Source organism: Lasioglossum baleicum, unplaced genomic scaffold (assembly GCF_051020765.1).
Source record: "Lasioglossum baleicum unplaced genomic scaffold, iyLasBale1 scaffold2799, whole genome shotgun sequence".
In the NCBI taxonomy this organism is placed as follows: Eukaryota; Metazoa; Arthropoda; class Insecta; order Hymenoptera; family Halictidae; genus Lasioglossum; species Lasioglossum baleicum.
This window is the reverse complement of record NW_027471857.1, coordinates 879-18,446: the sequence shown is the minus strand read 5'-3', so window position 1 is coordinate 18,446 and position 17,568 is coordinate 879. Positions and strand designations below refer to the sequence as shown.

Genomic DNA, 17,568 nt, shown 5'->3' with positions numbered 1-17,568 from the left:
GTTACAAATTATTCTATGTATTAAGTATTAATAAATAATATCACGTTTATAACAATCGAACAATTAAACACCTTGTATTTTTAACGCTAATAAGCGCGATAATTCGAGTATCAAATTTGAAATATATTATTTGCATGTACAGAAGTAGACAATTTGTTCCTGACATCCCAAGCTCAGCTTTTCTTCCTTGCTGGCTTCGAGAATTCGTCGCTAACGATCAGCAATGCTTTGTACGAGCTTGCGTGGAAGCCAACCATTCAAGAGAAAGTTCGAGCTGAAATATTGAAGGTCTTGGAAAAGACTAACGGAGAGATCACATACGATGGTGTAGAAGAAATGAAATATCTGGATGCGTGTATACTAGGTATTGTTTTTTCAATTTTCACTCAAACGAATATTACTTCACCCTATAAACACGTATTATTCATTCGTTCACTTGAAATCACGTTTACACTTGAGCTTTCTTCGTCTCTTGACTCTCACAAATTGTAATTATCTTTAGTAATGACTCTTCAAGATCTAAAAATATTACTATTCAGTGGAATGGTAAATATTTGATTAAGACTATTCAATTTTTGAATCTATCTGAACTATCAGAAGAATGCTTGATACACGATTACCCGTAGTATTAGATATCTAAAGTATAAATGTTTAAATTAGATATTTTAAACTACTAGTAGTCAGTTCTGAGTGCTGTTTAAAAATAGCTACCAGAAGAATGCTTGATATACGATTACCCATAGTACTAGATATCTAAAGTATAAATGTTTAAATTAGACAATTTAAACTACTAGTAGTCAGTTCTGAGTGCTGTTTAAAAATAGCTACCAGAAGAATGCTTGATGCAAGATTACCCGTAGTATTAGATATCTAAAGTATAAATGTTTAAATTAGACAATTTAAACTACTAGTAGTCAGTTCTGAGTGCTGTTTAAAAATAGCTACCAGAAGAATGTTTGATACACGATTACCCGTAGTATTAGATATCTAAAGTATAAATGTTTAAATTAGATATTTTATACTACTAGAAGTCAGTTCTGAGTGCTGTTTAAAAATAGCTACGTAGGAAGAAAATTTTCAAACAGTTAAAAACTAATGAAGAACGAAGGATCAGAATTAAAATTGAAAGCTTGTAGCATTAAGGATTTGCGACGAAGCTGTATATCATTCTAAATAATTATGATTGTATAATAATTATTATAGACGATATATGCAATTAATAATCATTAATTTCATTTTACAGAGACGTTGAGAATGTATCCAGTACTACAATGGCTCTCTAGGTCAGCAATGGAAGATTACACGTTCTCAGGCACAAAGCTCACCATTCCCAAAAACCAACAAGTCTTTTTACCCATATATTCGATTCAAAGAGATCCAGATATTTATCCGAATCCGGAAGTCTTCGATCCTGAAAGATTCACCGATGAAAATATCAAGTCTCGACATCCAATGGCCCATTTACCATTCGGCGATGGCCCAAGACACTGTAGCGGTAAGGAATACTTTTCTAGTAATAAATTATTGAAAATAATATAAAACAAAATACAATAAAATGATTTAAAATAAAATGTAATGCCATAAAATGATCAAATGAAATATAATAACATAAGATGATAAAATATAGTATAATGATATAATTTGAAATGGTAAAATAAGGTATGATAATATAATGTAAAATGAAATATAATAACGTAAAATGGTAAAATAGAAAAATTAGAAAATAAAGCAAACGATATTTTTTCAGGTATAAGACTTGCTAAGAAACAACTGAAGGTTGGAATGGTTACTGTCCTGTCGAAATACAAGGTTGAGGTATGCGAGAAGACTCGTAAAGTATATAAAGTGGATAAGAAGCCATTGTTCCTTCTTCAACCTGCTGACGGAGTATATTTGAAGTTGACGAAGCTCGCCGCGTAAAAGCGCTTATGAATATTTGATTTTCAATTATTTGATATCACTATTTAAAAACAGATGATAGATATAAGTTACGTCTCTCTATCCTTTCTTTCTCTCTCTTTGTGTTAAAAATTCCGATTATTATTTTATATACGATAACCAGATTGAGATCGAATAATTATGTTAAATTCTTAAATTCTATGTCTAACTTTATGTATAGAATAGGAGCAAGTAAGGAGATATAATAGGTGTTAAATTTAATTTGGTTAGTTTAAATAATAAATCTATAAACCGCGTTCATATTGAATATGATGTATATATAGGTATATCTATGGTGTTTTATGTGATTTAGATCAGCATATCCTGTGAAGTCTATGTGAAGCATGATTTTCTCGAATAAAATTTTGAATATATACAATTTTTCCAAAATATCCTATTTTCAAATTATAATATAGACGATTTTTAAAGTAGTTGATTAATTTTATCGTTTTAAATATGTAAAAATTATTAGATGTAAATTGAAATTTGAAAATTCGTCGAATAACTATTTCACTGGCTCTTCGTTCTGATATAAATATAAATAATCTATGAAATTGAACGAATAATCTAATACGAGTGCTTGAAAACACAGAAATCTTGTTTAAAACATAGTTATGATACGATAAAACTTGTATGCCTGAGTAATTTGAATTCAATAATTAATTGAATGATTGAAAATACCTTGTTTTAACTATACTCTCTTCTCACTATACCTAATCTCAAGAAATGATTTGTGAAACTACCAATGAGAGAAATGATTTCTAAAACGTTTTTACCATTTATAATTAATGTAGAATACATTGATTTGTCATTTATAAATTATCTAGACACTTGACACATGAAAAATTCTCCTAACTAAATTTGCTATAATTTGTGACTAAAAATTAAATTTTGTTCATGTTTTCAATGTCGAATAGATTTTCTAAATCTCAAATTTGTACGATATGAATCGGTACTTTTTCTTTCTATGTGAAACTATGAATGGTGAGCTACATACATAGTTTCGAGATGAAAGATTCTTTGGAGAGATTGAGTAAATACTCGCGTCTTCCATTCTGTACAGAGGATTCTATAGATTTTGGACAGTTAGTAATAAAATCCTCTACTTTATATTATATGTAAGGAAAGAACCGCACCCTAGATACGTTTTTAATGATATTATCTGCCTCAAAGTGTCGTAAATTATTGCGAGAACATTGGATTCCATAGACTCAAACACAAAAGTTCGTAAAAATTTGGGTTAATTCGTCACGTAATTCGTAATATTGTGCAATATGAAACTTGTATTTTAAATTTTTAATATCAAAACTCTGAAATTTATAACTTTACAAAATTCACACACGTTTTCATCGAAGTCCCTATTCATAATTATTATTATATATTTAGGATCGTTATTGGTGGAGGGAATTGGTTAAAATAATATTGCGACTTCTTTTGAGAATACGATAATTTTATTGAAATAAACAACTGGATTAAACTGACTAGATGCTCTGACTTATTCTTACGGCGCTGGCTTACTTCACTAAAACTGCTTTAAAACTAAAAAAAACTCTTACTACCTACTCTGCTATATAAAACTTTATATAAACTCATCCCATTCCTACATATATGCTTATATAATTGTATGTAAAAATAGAATACTATAAATACATACCCAATTTAGAATCGAAATAAGAAATTAAATACTAAGCGAATGAGAATTGTCACAAAGAAATAAAATTTACAATTTATCATCTTTTACATACATATACAATGCAGAAAAAGATACAATCTTAATAGAAATGTAGGATCGAGTGACTGTGAGCATGATCAAATATCCTGAGCGAGTGTATTAGGAACAATATGTGTTAGGAATAAATATGAGAGGGACTGCGTGCAAGACGATGGTTTGTAAAAGTGATATCTATGATAGGGACGAGTGCAAGTATCGAATGAAAGTTTAGGAATACTTGAGTGCCTAGAGAATCTGATCCATCGAGATCGAAGATGTTTGAGAAAGCGTGGATGTCGAAGAAAGTCTGTGAATGAAAGAGGACAACGTGAAAGGTTAAATAAGGATACAAGGGCGCGTGCGAAAGGATTGCATTTCGAAAGTTTGAATAGCAGAGTGGTTCGGTAACTGTAAGGAAGCAGAAACCGATTTTAATTCAACCCCTTGACATACAAATTAAATATACTTGATGCGATTGAAAAATATTATTTTATTTCCCTAAGTTAGACTAGAGAATGAAAGCTGAAAAGGAATATATATTTTTTTCAAATATTGGATTTTTATTAATAAAATTGAGTCATAAAATTTATCTCTTTGCATACAATGGAGAGAAATACTTACCAAAGTCAAAGAAGGGTCTAACTCGTCATTGTATGTTAACACTATTTCTACCACGATTTTGTGTATACCTACTTCGACCAAAAGGTGTCTTTTGACACCTTTGCGTATGACTGCAAATAATTGTTCCCAAAACTGTTGGGATTTCAAATTATCAATTAAATATAGATAATTTGAGCAATATAACCGGAAAAATAATTAAAAAATATTACCTTCTTCATTTTTTTATTTTTATTAGAAAGATAATCAAACATTGTAATATCATTAACTCTTTGACTGCCATGTTGGTCATGGGTAACCGGAACCTTTCAACTTTTTACAATTATAAAAAACTAAATGAAAATCGAGAGTTAGCGTATTTGAATATGGCCGATGCATAGAAGATACATTGAAATAAAATGTGACCTATTGAACGATTAAAATTTTTTATTAGAATAATAAAGAATAATAAAATGTTAGAATAAATCTTGCATCTAACGGTACACTTTGTTAAGGCACTCTAAACATAAATGCGGCGCACCAATACAATCCGGACAATAAGTGGTCACCTTCTTGGTTTTATTTTTAGCAATTTTTCACCCAAATAGCTTGAAATTTTTTTCGTAACATTCCCTGCAAAATTTTCGTTCCAGGTACGCTCGCCCTTCTTTTTTCTGCAATTCGTGACGTAATCTTCGTCGAACCGTTACTAAGGCGCCACGGTGGTCACATGTGACCACCAGTAAGAGAAACGCTCCATTTGATAAAAATATAGCCTTCTAACATCGTTTCGTTATTATTTTGCCATTATATGCTTTGAATAGTAAAAATAATACCGTGGCGTCCTGGGCGAAACATATGATTTCCGCGTGGCAGTCAAAGTGTTAACTTAACGAACATTCAGTCTCTTGTATAGAAATTCAATCTTTGTATCTTTGTAACAAAAAAAAAAAAACAGTAATTATAAAAACATTGTAATAAATCAACGCTTGCTCTACTAAGGTTTTTTTAGATTTTTAGGTTAGTTTATTTATGCTTTTTTCGTAAAGAAAAGATAAGAAATAGAAATAATTACCAGTATTACAAACAGTTTTACTGCTTACTTACTTGTGATGCTAATTTCAACAATCTGTTTTTCAAATTTTTCTGGAATTTATTCAATTTTTTTAATACAAGTCACTGCAATGATTTACAGTAAAATGCAACATGGCGAAAAACAAGCAAATATCAAAGTATCTTCTGTTACAACTGAAATTGGGATTCCCTGATCAGATTACAATTGATATAATGCTGCAAAATGGTGTTGATATTTATATGTAAATCGGTTTAAAATTAGACAGTGTTATGAAATCCTTAAAGTGTCAAGAGACACCTTATGCTAGAAATATATATACCATATGCACATTTTTAAAGCCAAAATGAGCTGGAAGAAAATGATATCATCGAATTAATTTAAAAACTGTTGTACAAAAAGTCAAAAATTTAAATCTGGAGAAATGATTAAACTTAGAGAATAATGTTAACTTAAAATTTGAAAGATGTCTTTTGACACCTCTTGGTAGAAATAGTGTTAAGGGGTTAACTTTATATCCTTAGTTCTATAAGCTCATGTCCTATAATATTGTCATATTGATAATTGTAGGGGTAAGCGAAGAAATAAAATTAATTTTAGCTGATAGATAATCTTTTTCTTCCATCACCCCCCTGCTCCTACATAAATGATACAAGAAAATATTTCTGCTCTTATATCAAAGTAATACAAGCCAAAAGACCACTTTTTCAAAATTTATTCCGACATATTACAGTTGAAAACGATACCTTAACTATCTCATGAATTTCGCAAACAGACTGACACTAATTGCAAGTGACACAAGAAGCAAAATTTCGAACACAAAATATTATTATCACTATAATATTAAATTACTCGCTTTTCGAATTCATCGAGTACTTACTAACTTATCTGCACATCACTTACGGAAAATCTCTTACACACTTTCTCGCTCATGTGAGACAACATATGCACTCGTTTGCTCAGCTTTACCTATTTGCGCTATGTCTTCACACGAACAAAAGTCCTCATACGAAATGGTTAGGCGAGTGGGAAGACGATCTACGCGATTCATCGTGATCTCAATATTTACCCTGTGTCGGATTTCCGCGATCCCGAGAGATCAGTTGAAGAAGGAGGATTCCGTGTCAGCAAATCCGAGGACCCATTTAGCTGCTTTGGATGGTTCAAGGAACTGCATGGGTAACGTCGTGAAAAATCTATTATTGTGTCCAGGGATTGCTGAGTTTCTGCAATATCGAGATAGTTTGCTTCCACAGAACCACGTACACTTAAATTTCCCCGCTATACTATTTGATTTTCAGTAGCTTTTGAGTACACATTATGCTCTAACTTTTTAGATACATTACAAATGCAAGGTGAATCTACCTAAACTGACCACTTTTATTGTTTCCATTATTAGTAAGTTCATTTTTTCAATTTTTTCTGCTTCCCAAGATTCCTTCCCGTCTTACCATTTACGACAAAATAATTTTTTATTGTACTAATTCACTAATAAGTAAACAACAGGAGGCCACTGTGTCAATAATAATTAATGACAGTATGATGATGAATAATGCGACAATGCGAATAGATGACTTTTTCAAAACCTAAAATCACGTTTTATTATTCTCGCGCTTTATTTATTTGTTTGTTCCCAGCTTTACTCGGCTCTTTTTCTAATTCAACAATGATCCAAGTGTCACCAGGTGAAAGACCTGTCACTATACCTAATTTGCCGAGAATTGACAGCAATTATAAACAGCTATACAAGAGTTACATGTAATCAGAACAGAACCTAAATACAGGGATGCATATATAGGACTGAACGAAAGTATTGACACAGCATGATTGTTCCGATTCAAATGCTTTTAACAAAGAAACAAATTGAGGAAGAAGAAAATTTGTTTCACAAGTGTATTTATTTGCTATTCTAGTTTATTGTTTAATAAAAACAGTAACGTAAATAAAGTGACATATGAAATAATGGTAAAAACATGTTCTTTGAGCGTTTTAAGCGTGGACAAAAGTATTGGCACGCATGATTAAAAGTATCTAGAAATTAAAAATTAATATTTGGTTGGTCCTTCTTTCTTCATAATACTTTCCTTCGATCGTTTCGGCAACGATGTCACCAGTTTTAGTGCAAAATCCGGCACTATATCGTTCCATTGTTGCAAAATAATGGCATTTAATTGGTTTTTATTCGTTATATCGCGTTTCCTAATTCTTCTTTCTAATTCATTCTAAACATGTTCGATGGGATTCGTGTCTGGACTTTGGGGTGATGTATTTAGCGTGTGAGCAGTATTGTAAACAATCCATTGTCGTAGAATACAGGCAGTATGCTTTAGATCGTGATCTTGTTAGAAATAAAATTTGAGGGGGAGATTTAATTTCTCAGCACTTTTAAATAAATTTTCTTTTAGTTAATAAATGCCAATTCTCGAACCCCAGATGCTGTAATAGAACCCCATACCATGACTCCACCGTCTCCATGTTTTACAGTGGCTTGTAAATTTTGCAGATCCATTTCCGTATTTGCCTTTCTCCAAACTAATACCCTGCCATTTGGTTTAAATATATTAAATTTGCTTTCATTTGAAAATAGTACAGTATTCTAAAACATGGGATCCTTTTTTATAAATTCTATTGCAAATTCTTTCCTCAATTTTCGATTCCTTTTACATACGTACGGTTTCCTTCATGCAACACACGCAGAATATCCCGCATCTTTTAATACTCTTCGTATGGTTTTCGAACTTGCTTCTGTCTGATTTTCTTCATTTAACACTGTTTAACTAGCGACGAGTTTAATTTACAATTCATTTTCATTTCTTTTACAATTTTTCGTTTCTCCCTATTTGTTAACTTTGAGGGACGACCACATCGATTGCAACTTTGAAAATCTGACTGATTTTCAAATCGTTTTATCACGCTTCTAAGAGCGATCAAATAGCGAATCAATTTCTATTAACAATTTTTGATATTACACTATAAGACTTTCGCACTTTGTGCAAACTTAACATTATTTTCCTTTCTTTGCTTCTAGTTTCTTTTCCCTTCCTCGACATTGTTACTTGTTATTTATTATTAATAGACTGAATCTTAAGTTGGTTATTGGAAAAACTAACTGTCAAGGAGTCCTCCAGCTATACCATAAAGTGAAAATCGGAAACTTTTCGGACAGACACATCTACGCCAAATATTGCATAGTGTGCCAATTCTTTTGTCCATGCTTAACGCTCAATGAACATATTTTTGCCATTATTTCGCATGTCACTTTATTTACGTTACTGTTTCTATTAAATAATAAACTAGAATAGTAAATAAATACACGTGTCAAACAAATTTTCTTCTTCATCAATTTGTTTCATAGTTAAAAGCATCTGAATCGGAACAATAATGTTGTGCCAATACTTTTATCCAGCCTTTTACATCATCGAGGGCCCTTCTCAAGAGCCATTAAAAAACGTCCCTGAACAGTGATGTTCGTTATCCATTTATATGAACCTTCTGCTTATATTTCCTGTCAAATCTCGATGAATCGAACACTGGTTAACCGTCGTAGCAGTTGGCATAATGGCGGAACGCGGTAATTACAGACGCGCAGCAGAGAGGGCGTTCGCAATGCCAATATCCAAAGTAGCCGAATAAACGGATATATCTCAGCGCGAAGAAGCGACTCTCGCGAATCATTTCGACAACCGCGAGGTAACGGGAGATTATGTCAACCGGGTTCTTCGTAGATATCGAAGTGAAGCAAAGTCCATTGTGATTCCGACTGTGCGCAGAGACAGTGACCAAGGTTTAGAAGTAAAATTGGGTTCTTCAGACACTGATACGTCGTTGTTCCTGCGGTTTCGGAAATAGTGTGATTTCGTACTCGCGAATAATTCGTTGACAGGAAAATTTGATGATTAACAGTCGGCGAACTGTACACGATGACTTGGCCAGTGATTGAGACCGTTGGGCTCGCAGTCACCGTATTAATCCTGCTGTATTACTACTCGAAATCGAAATTAGAGTATTGGGAGAAACGCGGAGTTAAGGGTCCGAAGCCGTTGCCTTTCGTTGGCAATTACAAGGATGTGTTTCTGGGCAAAGCTTCTGTAAGCGACTCTTTCGAAGACGCATACAATAATTTCAAAGATGAGCAGGTGGTAGGATTGTACGTCGGACACACGCCACTGTTAGTACTGAGGGACCCGGAAATTATTAAGACTGTTCTCATTAAAGATTTCTCAGTGTTTGCTGACAGGACGATACGGACTGTGAGAACGGTATGTAATATTGTAATCTGCATGTTGATGCGTGACAATTGTGTATCATTGTTTCGATAGTATCAACGTCATGTTTGTAACTATTCTGCATAGTATAGAGAAACTTATGGAAACGTCAAAAATGGTAACTGAGATTTTGAGTAAATCGATAGCTATGAGATCTTGACAGTTTCCGATTTGAGTTTTTAACGGCGAAATTATGATTACTAGAAACGCGTAATTGGAGGAAATAAAACGTTCTGCAAAAATAAAGAAATTCGTTTGACTAATGATAAGATAAATGCGTTAAATATTTTAGATGCTTTAATTTATTTGTCGTAAATGATATTGCATCATTATATGTAACGCATCACAAGAAATTCATGTTAGTCAGATGGGGAAATCACGTGAAATTAGCGTGGCATAATTCATTAATTTTTCTTAATTGACGTCCTAATAGCTAGGTAACTTATCGCAAGATAATCACATGCCTTGAAACTTCTTTATCGATTTATATCAGCTACTTACCGAATGTTTACTATACTTTAGCTTATTTAAAAAGGCTAAACCACTCGAGACGTAAATCCAGACATGTAATTCCAGCAAAATGTGTTTATGAATATGGTTCTCCATAGAATTATTAATTAAATTTTGGATTTCAATTTGCGTTCCTACTAATTATAAATAAGGATATATTTGTAGATCTATTTCTTGCAACATTGTCAGGTTGTAATTCATTGAACGAAGTATATCGTGATAAAAATATGTTATTTAAAAGCTGTTTTTCCATCAATGATCTGTCAGATAATTTATAATGAAAGCTTATCTCAATGTTCCCTATGTTTTTGATAACGTACAACCAACTGGCAACATTTTTAAAACCATATTTACGACAATGTTTCAATTGTTGCAAAGATGAGTAATTTTCTCAAGTATTTTCATCAATAATATCATATCACACTAACCTCTCCCTATTGTACTAAAAAATAGATTTTAAAAATGGATATATAAATATAACAGTGCTCATATGTGTGGACATAACAATAAACTATTACAGATATAGAAATTAGATAATAGAATCCATACACAGTATAAAAAAGTTAATATATTAATATTAGTTACTCTAGATAGGAAATTAGTTACCTTATAGTTAGGTTAACTCCATTAATAAATTTAGCAATACAGAGAATAAATAAATAAATAATTTCAAGAGTATGGGAGAGGTACCTAATTTTGAGGTATAGAAATAAATACAATTTTTGAAATTGAAAGTAATAAACCAAGCGACAAGGTACATGTACAAATCTCAGAGAAATCTCCTTCTTACAACAGCAACAAGCAATAAAAGAAATTAGATGAAGAAAGAAATTTGTATTTTCGATGCTTGGATTCGATTCTGCCTAAATTAATTCGCATATAGTTCTTTGGATTCCCAAAAATGTACACTTTACAGGTGGAGCCATTATCGGAGCATCTCTTCAGGTTGGAATCCGATAGATGGAGGCCTTTAAGAGCGAGACTTTCGCCTGTCTTCACCTCCGGCAAGCTGAAGGAGATGTTTCACCTGTTGGTGCAGTGCGCGGACCAGTTTGGAAAGTACCTGGACAACATCGTGAAGAAGGGCGAGGTGATCGAGTGCCGTGACATATCTGCGAAATTCACCACCGATGTGATCGGCACTTGCGCCTTTGGTATAGAGATAAACTCATTCGCATCTGAAGACAGCGAGTTCCGCCAGATGGGCAAGAAGGTTTTCCAAACCAACGTAAAGTCCATGATCAGGGACAGACTGAGAGATTTCCCGTGGCTGTTCAAGCTCCTTGGACCGTTGTTTCTCGAGCAAGACATCGTCGAGTTCTTCACGAGGATCACTATGGAGACTATAGACTACAGGATCAAGAACAACGTTCGAAGACACGATTTTATGGACACTCTAGTGGACCTGAAGCAACATCCGGAGAAAGTTGGACAGAAAGGTGAGATACTTTTGAATTCTTTTTTTATCAAAAGGTGAGGTTACGTCTGTATAATGTTTGGAAAGTATAGCTCTTTGGATTCACTCTAGACTCAGCACTAGTGAGAGATAAAGGTGGAAGAGTTACCGTGATTATTACAAAAATAAGTTTTTCTTTGTTCGAAATGAATTTACTTAATTAATCTTGAGCAAAGAAGAACATTAAATTGTCGAAATAAAATATTTTATTTAACATTAGAGGTTTTAAAGATAAAAATATCCAATACTTTAAAATTTTGTCTTCTACCCGGAATAATATTTTATTCGAATCGTAAAGAATTTATTATTCAAAATAACGTTTGACATATTTCCAGTGTAAAGTTTAACCTGCTCTGATTTAAACGGCTCACACTGCATTTTGAATGTTATATTTTACTGGAAGAAATATTTAAATGCACGAAACATAGGTTATATCTATTTACTTGCATTACTAAAAGTGAGATTACAATGTACAGTATAAAATACATTTTTAATTAATGATAACACAGATTTGACTTGAAGTAACTTACAAAATAAGGAATATTGAAAAGTACGATAAAAAGTCAGATGCAAATGTGAGAAAAAAGATATGCAGGGACTTGAAAGTTACAATTTTTGGAATAATTAATGCGATATTATAATCTGAAATTCGATATTTTTTTGAGAACCGTTCTTTAACTTTCTTCGTGATAAGGGTAAAGATAAATCATTAAAGTATTAACGAAATCAGAAATACACACGTGGAATCAAACACGTATATTTGTCAATTTGATAAACGATTTAAGAACGGAACGAGTAAACAGAATTATCAAAATTACCCAATGTCCTCTGGAACACAGGAATAACTCGTGTTAAATGTTTATCACAAATTAATTTCTTCTTTTCGAATTAAATTTAAAAACGCTAACACGATCGAACCTAATCACCGAGTAATAAATAACGCTACCCTAATCTCCTATTTGTTACAAGTTCCGTTTCTAAATTGCTATTAAAATTACACGGTTCCTTAGTCTGTTACCTGTGAAATATGATTTGCTGAAGATAAAGGAGAGGAAAGCAAAGTGTTCGTGTTTACACTGTGAGATTTTGGTATGTATACGAAATATAATGTTGTATGTTCAGAGGCAGACGATCTGTTTTTGACGTCGCAGGCCTTCGTTTTCTTTATCGCTGGATTTGAAACGTCTTCATTAACGATTAGTCATGTAATAATCGAGCTTGCAAAGAACCCAGAGATTCAGGAGAGGGCTCGAGCAGAAGTTCTGGAAGTTTTGGCAAAAACCAATGGCGTGATCACGTACGACTGCATAAAGGAGATGAAATATCTGGATGCGTGTTTCCAAGGTACATTATTCACTATTAAAACAAAAACTGCTTTGTAACATAGTAAGTAGAATATCGATTATGTATTGACAGGTATTATACAAAAGACAATATCGTTTACAAAATTTTCGAATCAATTTAAATTATAAATTCGACTTAAAGGATGTTAAATTAACATAAGATTTAAACGAAAATATCGTTAAATTACAAAACTTGTTGAATTGGTTTTGTATATAACAACTACTTCCTTTGACACATAAAAAATTAGTAAAAATTATTTTTCAAGGCAAATAATGAAGCGTTAAATTATTCTTTACGTTATTCTTAAGAATTAATGGAATATCGATAAATAATTTTTCAACGGGAATGGAAATGGTTGTCTTTCAATATGCGCAATAAATTATTATCGAGATCAAAAGATTTGAAATTTGTTGTTTATCGATTAGAACCTTTGTAGTCAAATATATCGGAATATCGTTAATTGTGATTTTCCATTCATAGAAACATTGAGGAAATATCCAGTGTTGCTGTGGTTGTCGAGAACAGCTTTACAGGATTACACGTTCCCGGGAACAAAAATTAGCATAGAGAAGGGTCAACAGGTGTTCTTACCTGTCCGCGCGATTCAAAGAGATCCAGAAATTTATCCGGACCCAGATAACTTTGATCCTGAGAGATTCACCGACGAGCAAGCCAAGACTAGACATCCCATGTTATTTTTACCATTTGGGGATGGACCAAGAAATTGCATCGGTACACATACGTATTTCATTTTACATATTATTTTTATTAATCCTTTGCACTCGAGAGGCGACTCTCAGTCGCCATTTAATTAGATTCTAAAAATATTAATTAATATATCAAATTTAAAATTATCCAATGATACGTGGAATATCCAAATAATAAATTCTTTGTCTTAATTTGAATACGATTTCAAATTTTTCGTTTTAAGAATGTCGTCGATTTTATGGGAGAAAGTCATCGAATTACTATTTTTCTATAACGAAAAAATCGTCGAGTGCAAAGGGTTAATATTGACACTACTATCATTATTATAATTTTATATAATATAATGAAAAATAATAATGCAATCGTAGTAGCGAAATATAATAATTATAATGTAATAACAATAATAAAATATTGTTATTTTAAAATATAATAATAATTATATTATTATATTATAATTATTATTAGTAGCATTATATGTAAGTAATCATTTTTATACAAATATGAACATAAATATACGTCAAGTATATATTATGTATATACTAATATACGAATAACAAAGAAAATATATATACTAATCTAAAAAAAATATACAAACGTATATTCGTGAAATAACTTCGAATAATATCCCTTTCAGGTGCAAGATTTGCAAAATATCAGTCAAAGGTGGCGGTCATCACTGTCTTATCGAAATTCAAATTGGAGGTTTGCGAGAAAACCTTTAAGACATATGAAATAGACAAGAAATCATTGTTCATTCTGCAACCAACACATACATTACATGTGAAGATGTCTAGGCTCGAGACATAAGTGCCCATGTGGTTCATTGTTTATAATGGAGATAGTGATGCAGTGTACATAGTGAAAACAATGGTATTTTTCCGATATATAGTTTGTTTCAAAAGTCAATTATCTCCTATACTTAAGATTCATGCACCGCTTAAAAAAAAGTAATTTTGTATTTATAGAATTGCTTTTAACACTTGATTAACCGCGCATTATCAAAAATATAAATGCTGTTCTTGCATATTTATACATTCCTCCATAAATAATATACAATACATTTGAATATTAACGCTTCGTGCTTTTATTCACTTTTTAGTTCCCTTTTCGACAGTTTCCTATTATCTTGTTCCTCCAGAAATAGTTTACAGGTAGGATGCACTTTACCCAAATTTCTGTTACCAATTACATTGATAATAACATTGTAACTTTGCGGAGATGCGATGTTTATAGAATTTCTAGACAAGCATGAAAGAAATTGAAGTTAAGACACATTCGGCAAAAGACCTATTCATTACACCAATCGATAAACCTTTATTCAATTAAAAAAAAAAAAATACATTCAATGAAACTTCAGTTCTATGTGAACTAGATAACCAAGTTGTAACAAATAAGAAAAAGAGAATTGAAGTAGAATATACAAACATAAATACTTTCCACATCCCGTTTAAGCAGTCCTCTAAATTCATAATGTCTCTCTCTATCTCCCAGCCAAATACTCCTTCACCTAAAGCCCGGTATTAGGCGGAAAGCAATGGTAAACGAAAGGTTTGTAAACGGTTTTAACAAACGGTCCCCCGGGATCCTGTTTCACGTAGTCGTATCGAATCCGTTCGACATAAATTAATATCACGGAAGAGGAACGTCGTAACTGTTATTTCTATCGTTACCCCTGAATCGAAAAAGCTACAGGAGTTTCTTCCCCAGAGCAAATCTTCTCTGATACTTTATAGTTTTATGTCGCTGTAGGAAGCGGTCATACGACGATCTACGCAATTTGTCGTGATCTCAATATTTACCCTGTGTAGGATTTTCGTGGTCTCAAGAGATCAGTTCAAGAAGTAGGATTCTCTGTCAGCAAATCCGAAGACCCGTCTAGCTGCTTTGGGTGGTTCAAGAAACCGCATCAGTAACTTCGCGACGAATCTATTATTGCATTCAGGGATTGGTAAGTTTCAGGAATATACAGGTAATTTGTCTCCAATGGACCACATAGATTTACATTTTCGTGCCATACTATTCAATTTCAGCCAGCTCTTTGAATGTGTATTATGCTCCAAATTTTTAGATACGTTGCAAATACAGGGTGGAAACTCGGACCCAGCGACTATGATTGCTTTCATTACTAGTAATTTCAATTCCTTCCGCTTCTTCTGCTACTGAAAATTTTGTTATAATCTACCGTTGATTTATTATATTATGACAGATCGTCCATATTATCTTTAGAATTACGAGAAATTGTGTTAACAAAAATTGTATGGTTCGAAGGAGGCCACTGTGTCAAGAATAATTAACGACAGTACAACGATAAATAATGTGACAATACGACAATAATATTTTTGCAGGTGAAAGATTTAAAAAAATGTTGAAGTCAGATTTTAAACGACCCGATATACCGCTTAATCGATATCGAAATCATAACGAATTGGTTGTTTCATCGCTGGTAGACATCTTAAAATTTTGAGTCGACCACACCGTTCGGCCACTGTGTATTTTGAACTTAACCTCCTTCTTAGGGTGCGCCCCGGAAACTTATTAGGGAGCAATAAACTTTCTTCAGAGGCACTCCATTGTCGACCATTCCTCGGCTTTTAGTAACCTCGTCGTAATTGTTACGAGCTTGCCACTTCTTATCTCATTCAGCCAACCCTTTTGTGACCGATCAAGGGATAATAATCGAGGATTAAAGAACCCTCCGCGATCGGTAATCGTATTTTTCATCTTTTGAGCTGCCAAGCGATACGTTCCCGTAACGAGTTTTGTCAGAAACAAAGCCTCTTCCATTCAGTGCCCGTGATCTATTTTGCGATCTTTTTTTAGATCCACCTTGGATTAATTCCTTTCGTCCTTTGATCTTTATTTTTCAGTATTTCATATCATAGTATTATTATATTCCCTTACTCTTCGTTTACTATTGTTTCTTCAATGGAATTGGCATGATTAATTTTTAATTTTTCACCAATTTAAAAATTGGTAAATTTCAATTCGCAGTAGTTTCTTTATTTCTATTTTGCTATTTGTATCGTCGTATTGCGAATACGTTTCTCTCTTTCGTTTGTTTTTTTACGTAGCGAAGTTTAATTGGAATAGTGATAAATGCAATGACATTATTTGAAGGCACCATTCAAGTAAAAATATGCGATAAAGTACGTTATGTTATCTCAAATGGTGCGTCAGAAGCAACAGTTATGACAGTGACTGCTTCATGGTTTCAAATAATTTCTATTAACATCTTATGTGATTTTGAGAAACATTAAACATTAAGACACGCTCGTTCCAATTACCCGAATCACCGTATGCACCTGAACTGCATATCCAACCCCACAGGCAAATACAATCTAAGAAAAATACTCGACATTTCATGCGAACTTGATATCGGCAGGCATTTTCATACTGCGAAATTCGTTGCGCGGTACAGAAGCTGAAGCACGAAATTATTCAAATGATGCCTATCAGAATCTTCGTCATAAGCTAGTCTGTGTACACTCGGTGTCGTGGCAAACTATCAAAGGACAGCTTTCAGCAAATATCTTAGCAAACTATCAAAGGACGGCTTTCCGTCTAAGTCATTCCAAGATGCATGTTTCTCGTTGTTTCTATCTCATCTCCTTCCTTTTTAAAAAACGACGTGCAAACACGTTGGATATAGTGTCCATAAAGAATCGGTACCGCTGACTTCCACGAAGTAAGGAAGAATAGAGATATCTGTGGATATACTCAAGATTATAAAGAAATCCGAAATTCGAGAAATCGAAATGTTTCAAAAGAATCAACTTGGTGGAAAGGAAGTGAAAGATTCAAACTAAATCGTACTTATTGAAAGTTGACTAAAAAAAAACACGTGTAATTTGAGCGACAACGATTAGAGAAATGTTTCTGGCTAGTCATCTCGACAAGTTTCGACAATCGCGCGTTAATAGGAGATTATGTCAACTTACAAGTCATGCTAACAAAATTAAATTCTTCG

At 32.8% G+C, this 17,568-nt stretch overlaps 2 protein-coding genes across 2 annotated transcripts; both read left to right on the top strand.

Annotated features, from left to right (window-relative positions):
• Positions 1-142: 142 nt before the first annotated feature.
• Positions 143-1,920, top strand: LOC143221615 (putative cytochrome P450 6a13; the record flags this gene model as incomplete). The annotated part of the gene is made up of 3 exons (XM_076447012.1): positions 143-364; positions 1,244-1,495; positions 1,748-1,920. Coding segments are annotated over 3 exons (647 nt in total), but the record flags the coding sequence as incomplete, so codon positions are not given.
• Positions 1,921-9,238: 7,318 nt separating this feature from the next.
• On the top strand, positions 9,239-14,408 carry LOC143221614 (putative cytochrome P450 6a14). Its single transcript, XM_076447010.1, has 5 exons — positions 9,239-9,577; positions 11,010-11,532; positions 12,672-12,893; positions 13,374-13,625; positions 14,236-14,408. The coding sequence occupies exons 1-5, from the start codon at positions 9,239-9,241 to the stop codon at positions 14,406-14,408; spliced, it is 1,509 nt and encodes a 502-aa protein (XP_076303125.1).
• Positions 14,409-17,568: the final 3,160 nt, after the last annotated feature.

Bases quoted from the DNA above. Each gene is read 5' to 3' on its own strand.
- LOC143221614 (XM_076447010.1), top strand. From the start codon at position 9,239: ATGACTTGGCCAGTGATTGAGACCGTTGGGCTCGCAGTCACCGTATTA. The intron at 9,578-11,009 runs GTATGTAATATT...TACACTTTACAG, and splicing joins CGATACGGACTGTGAGAACG to GTGGAGCCATTATCGGAGCA. The intron at 11,533-12,671 runs GTGAGATACTTT...TTGTATGTTCAG, and splicing joins GGAGAAAGTTGGACAGAAAG to AGGCAGACGATCTGTTTTTG.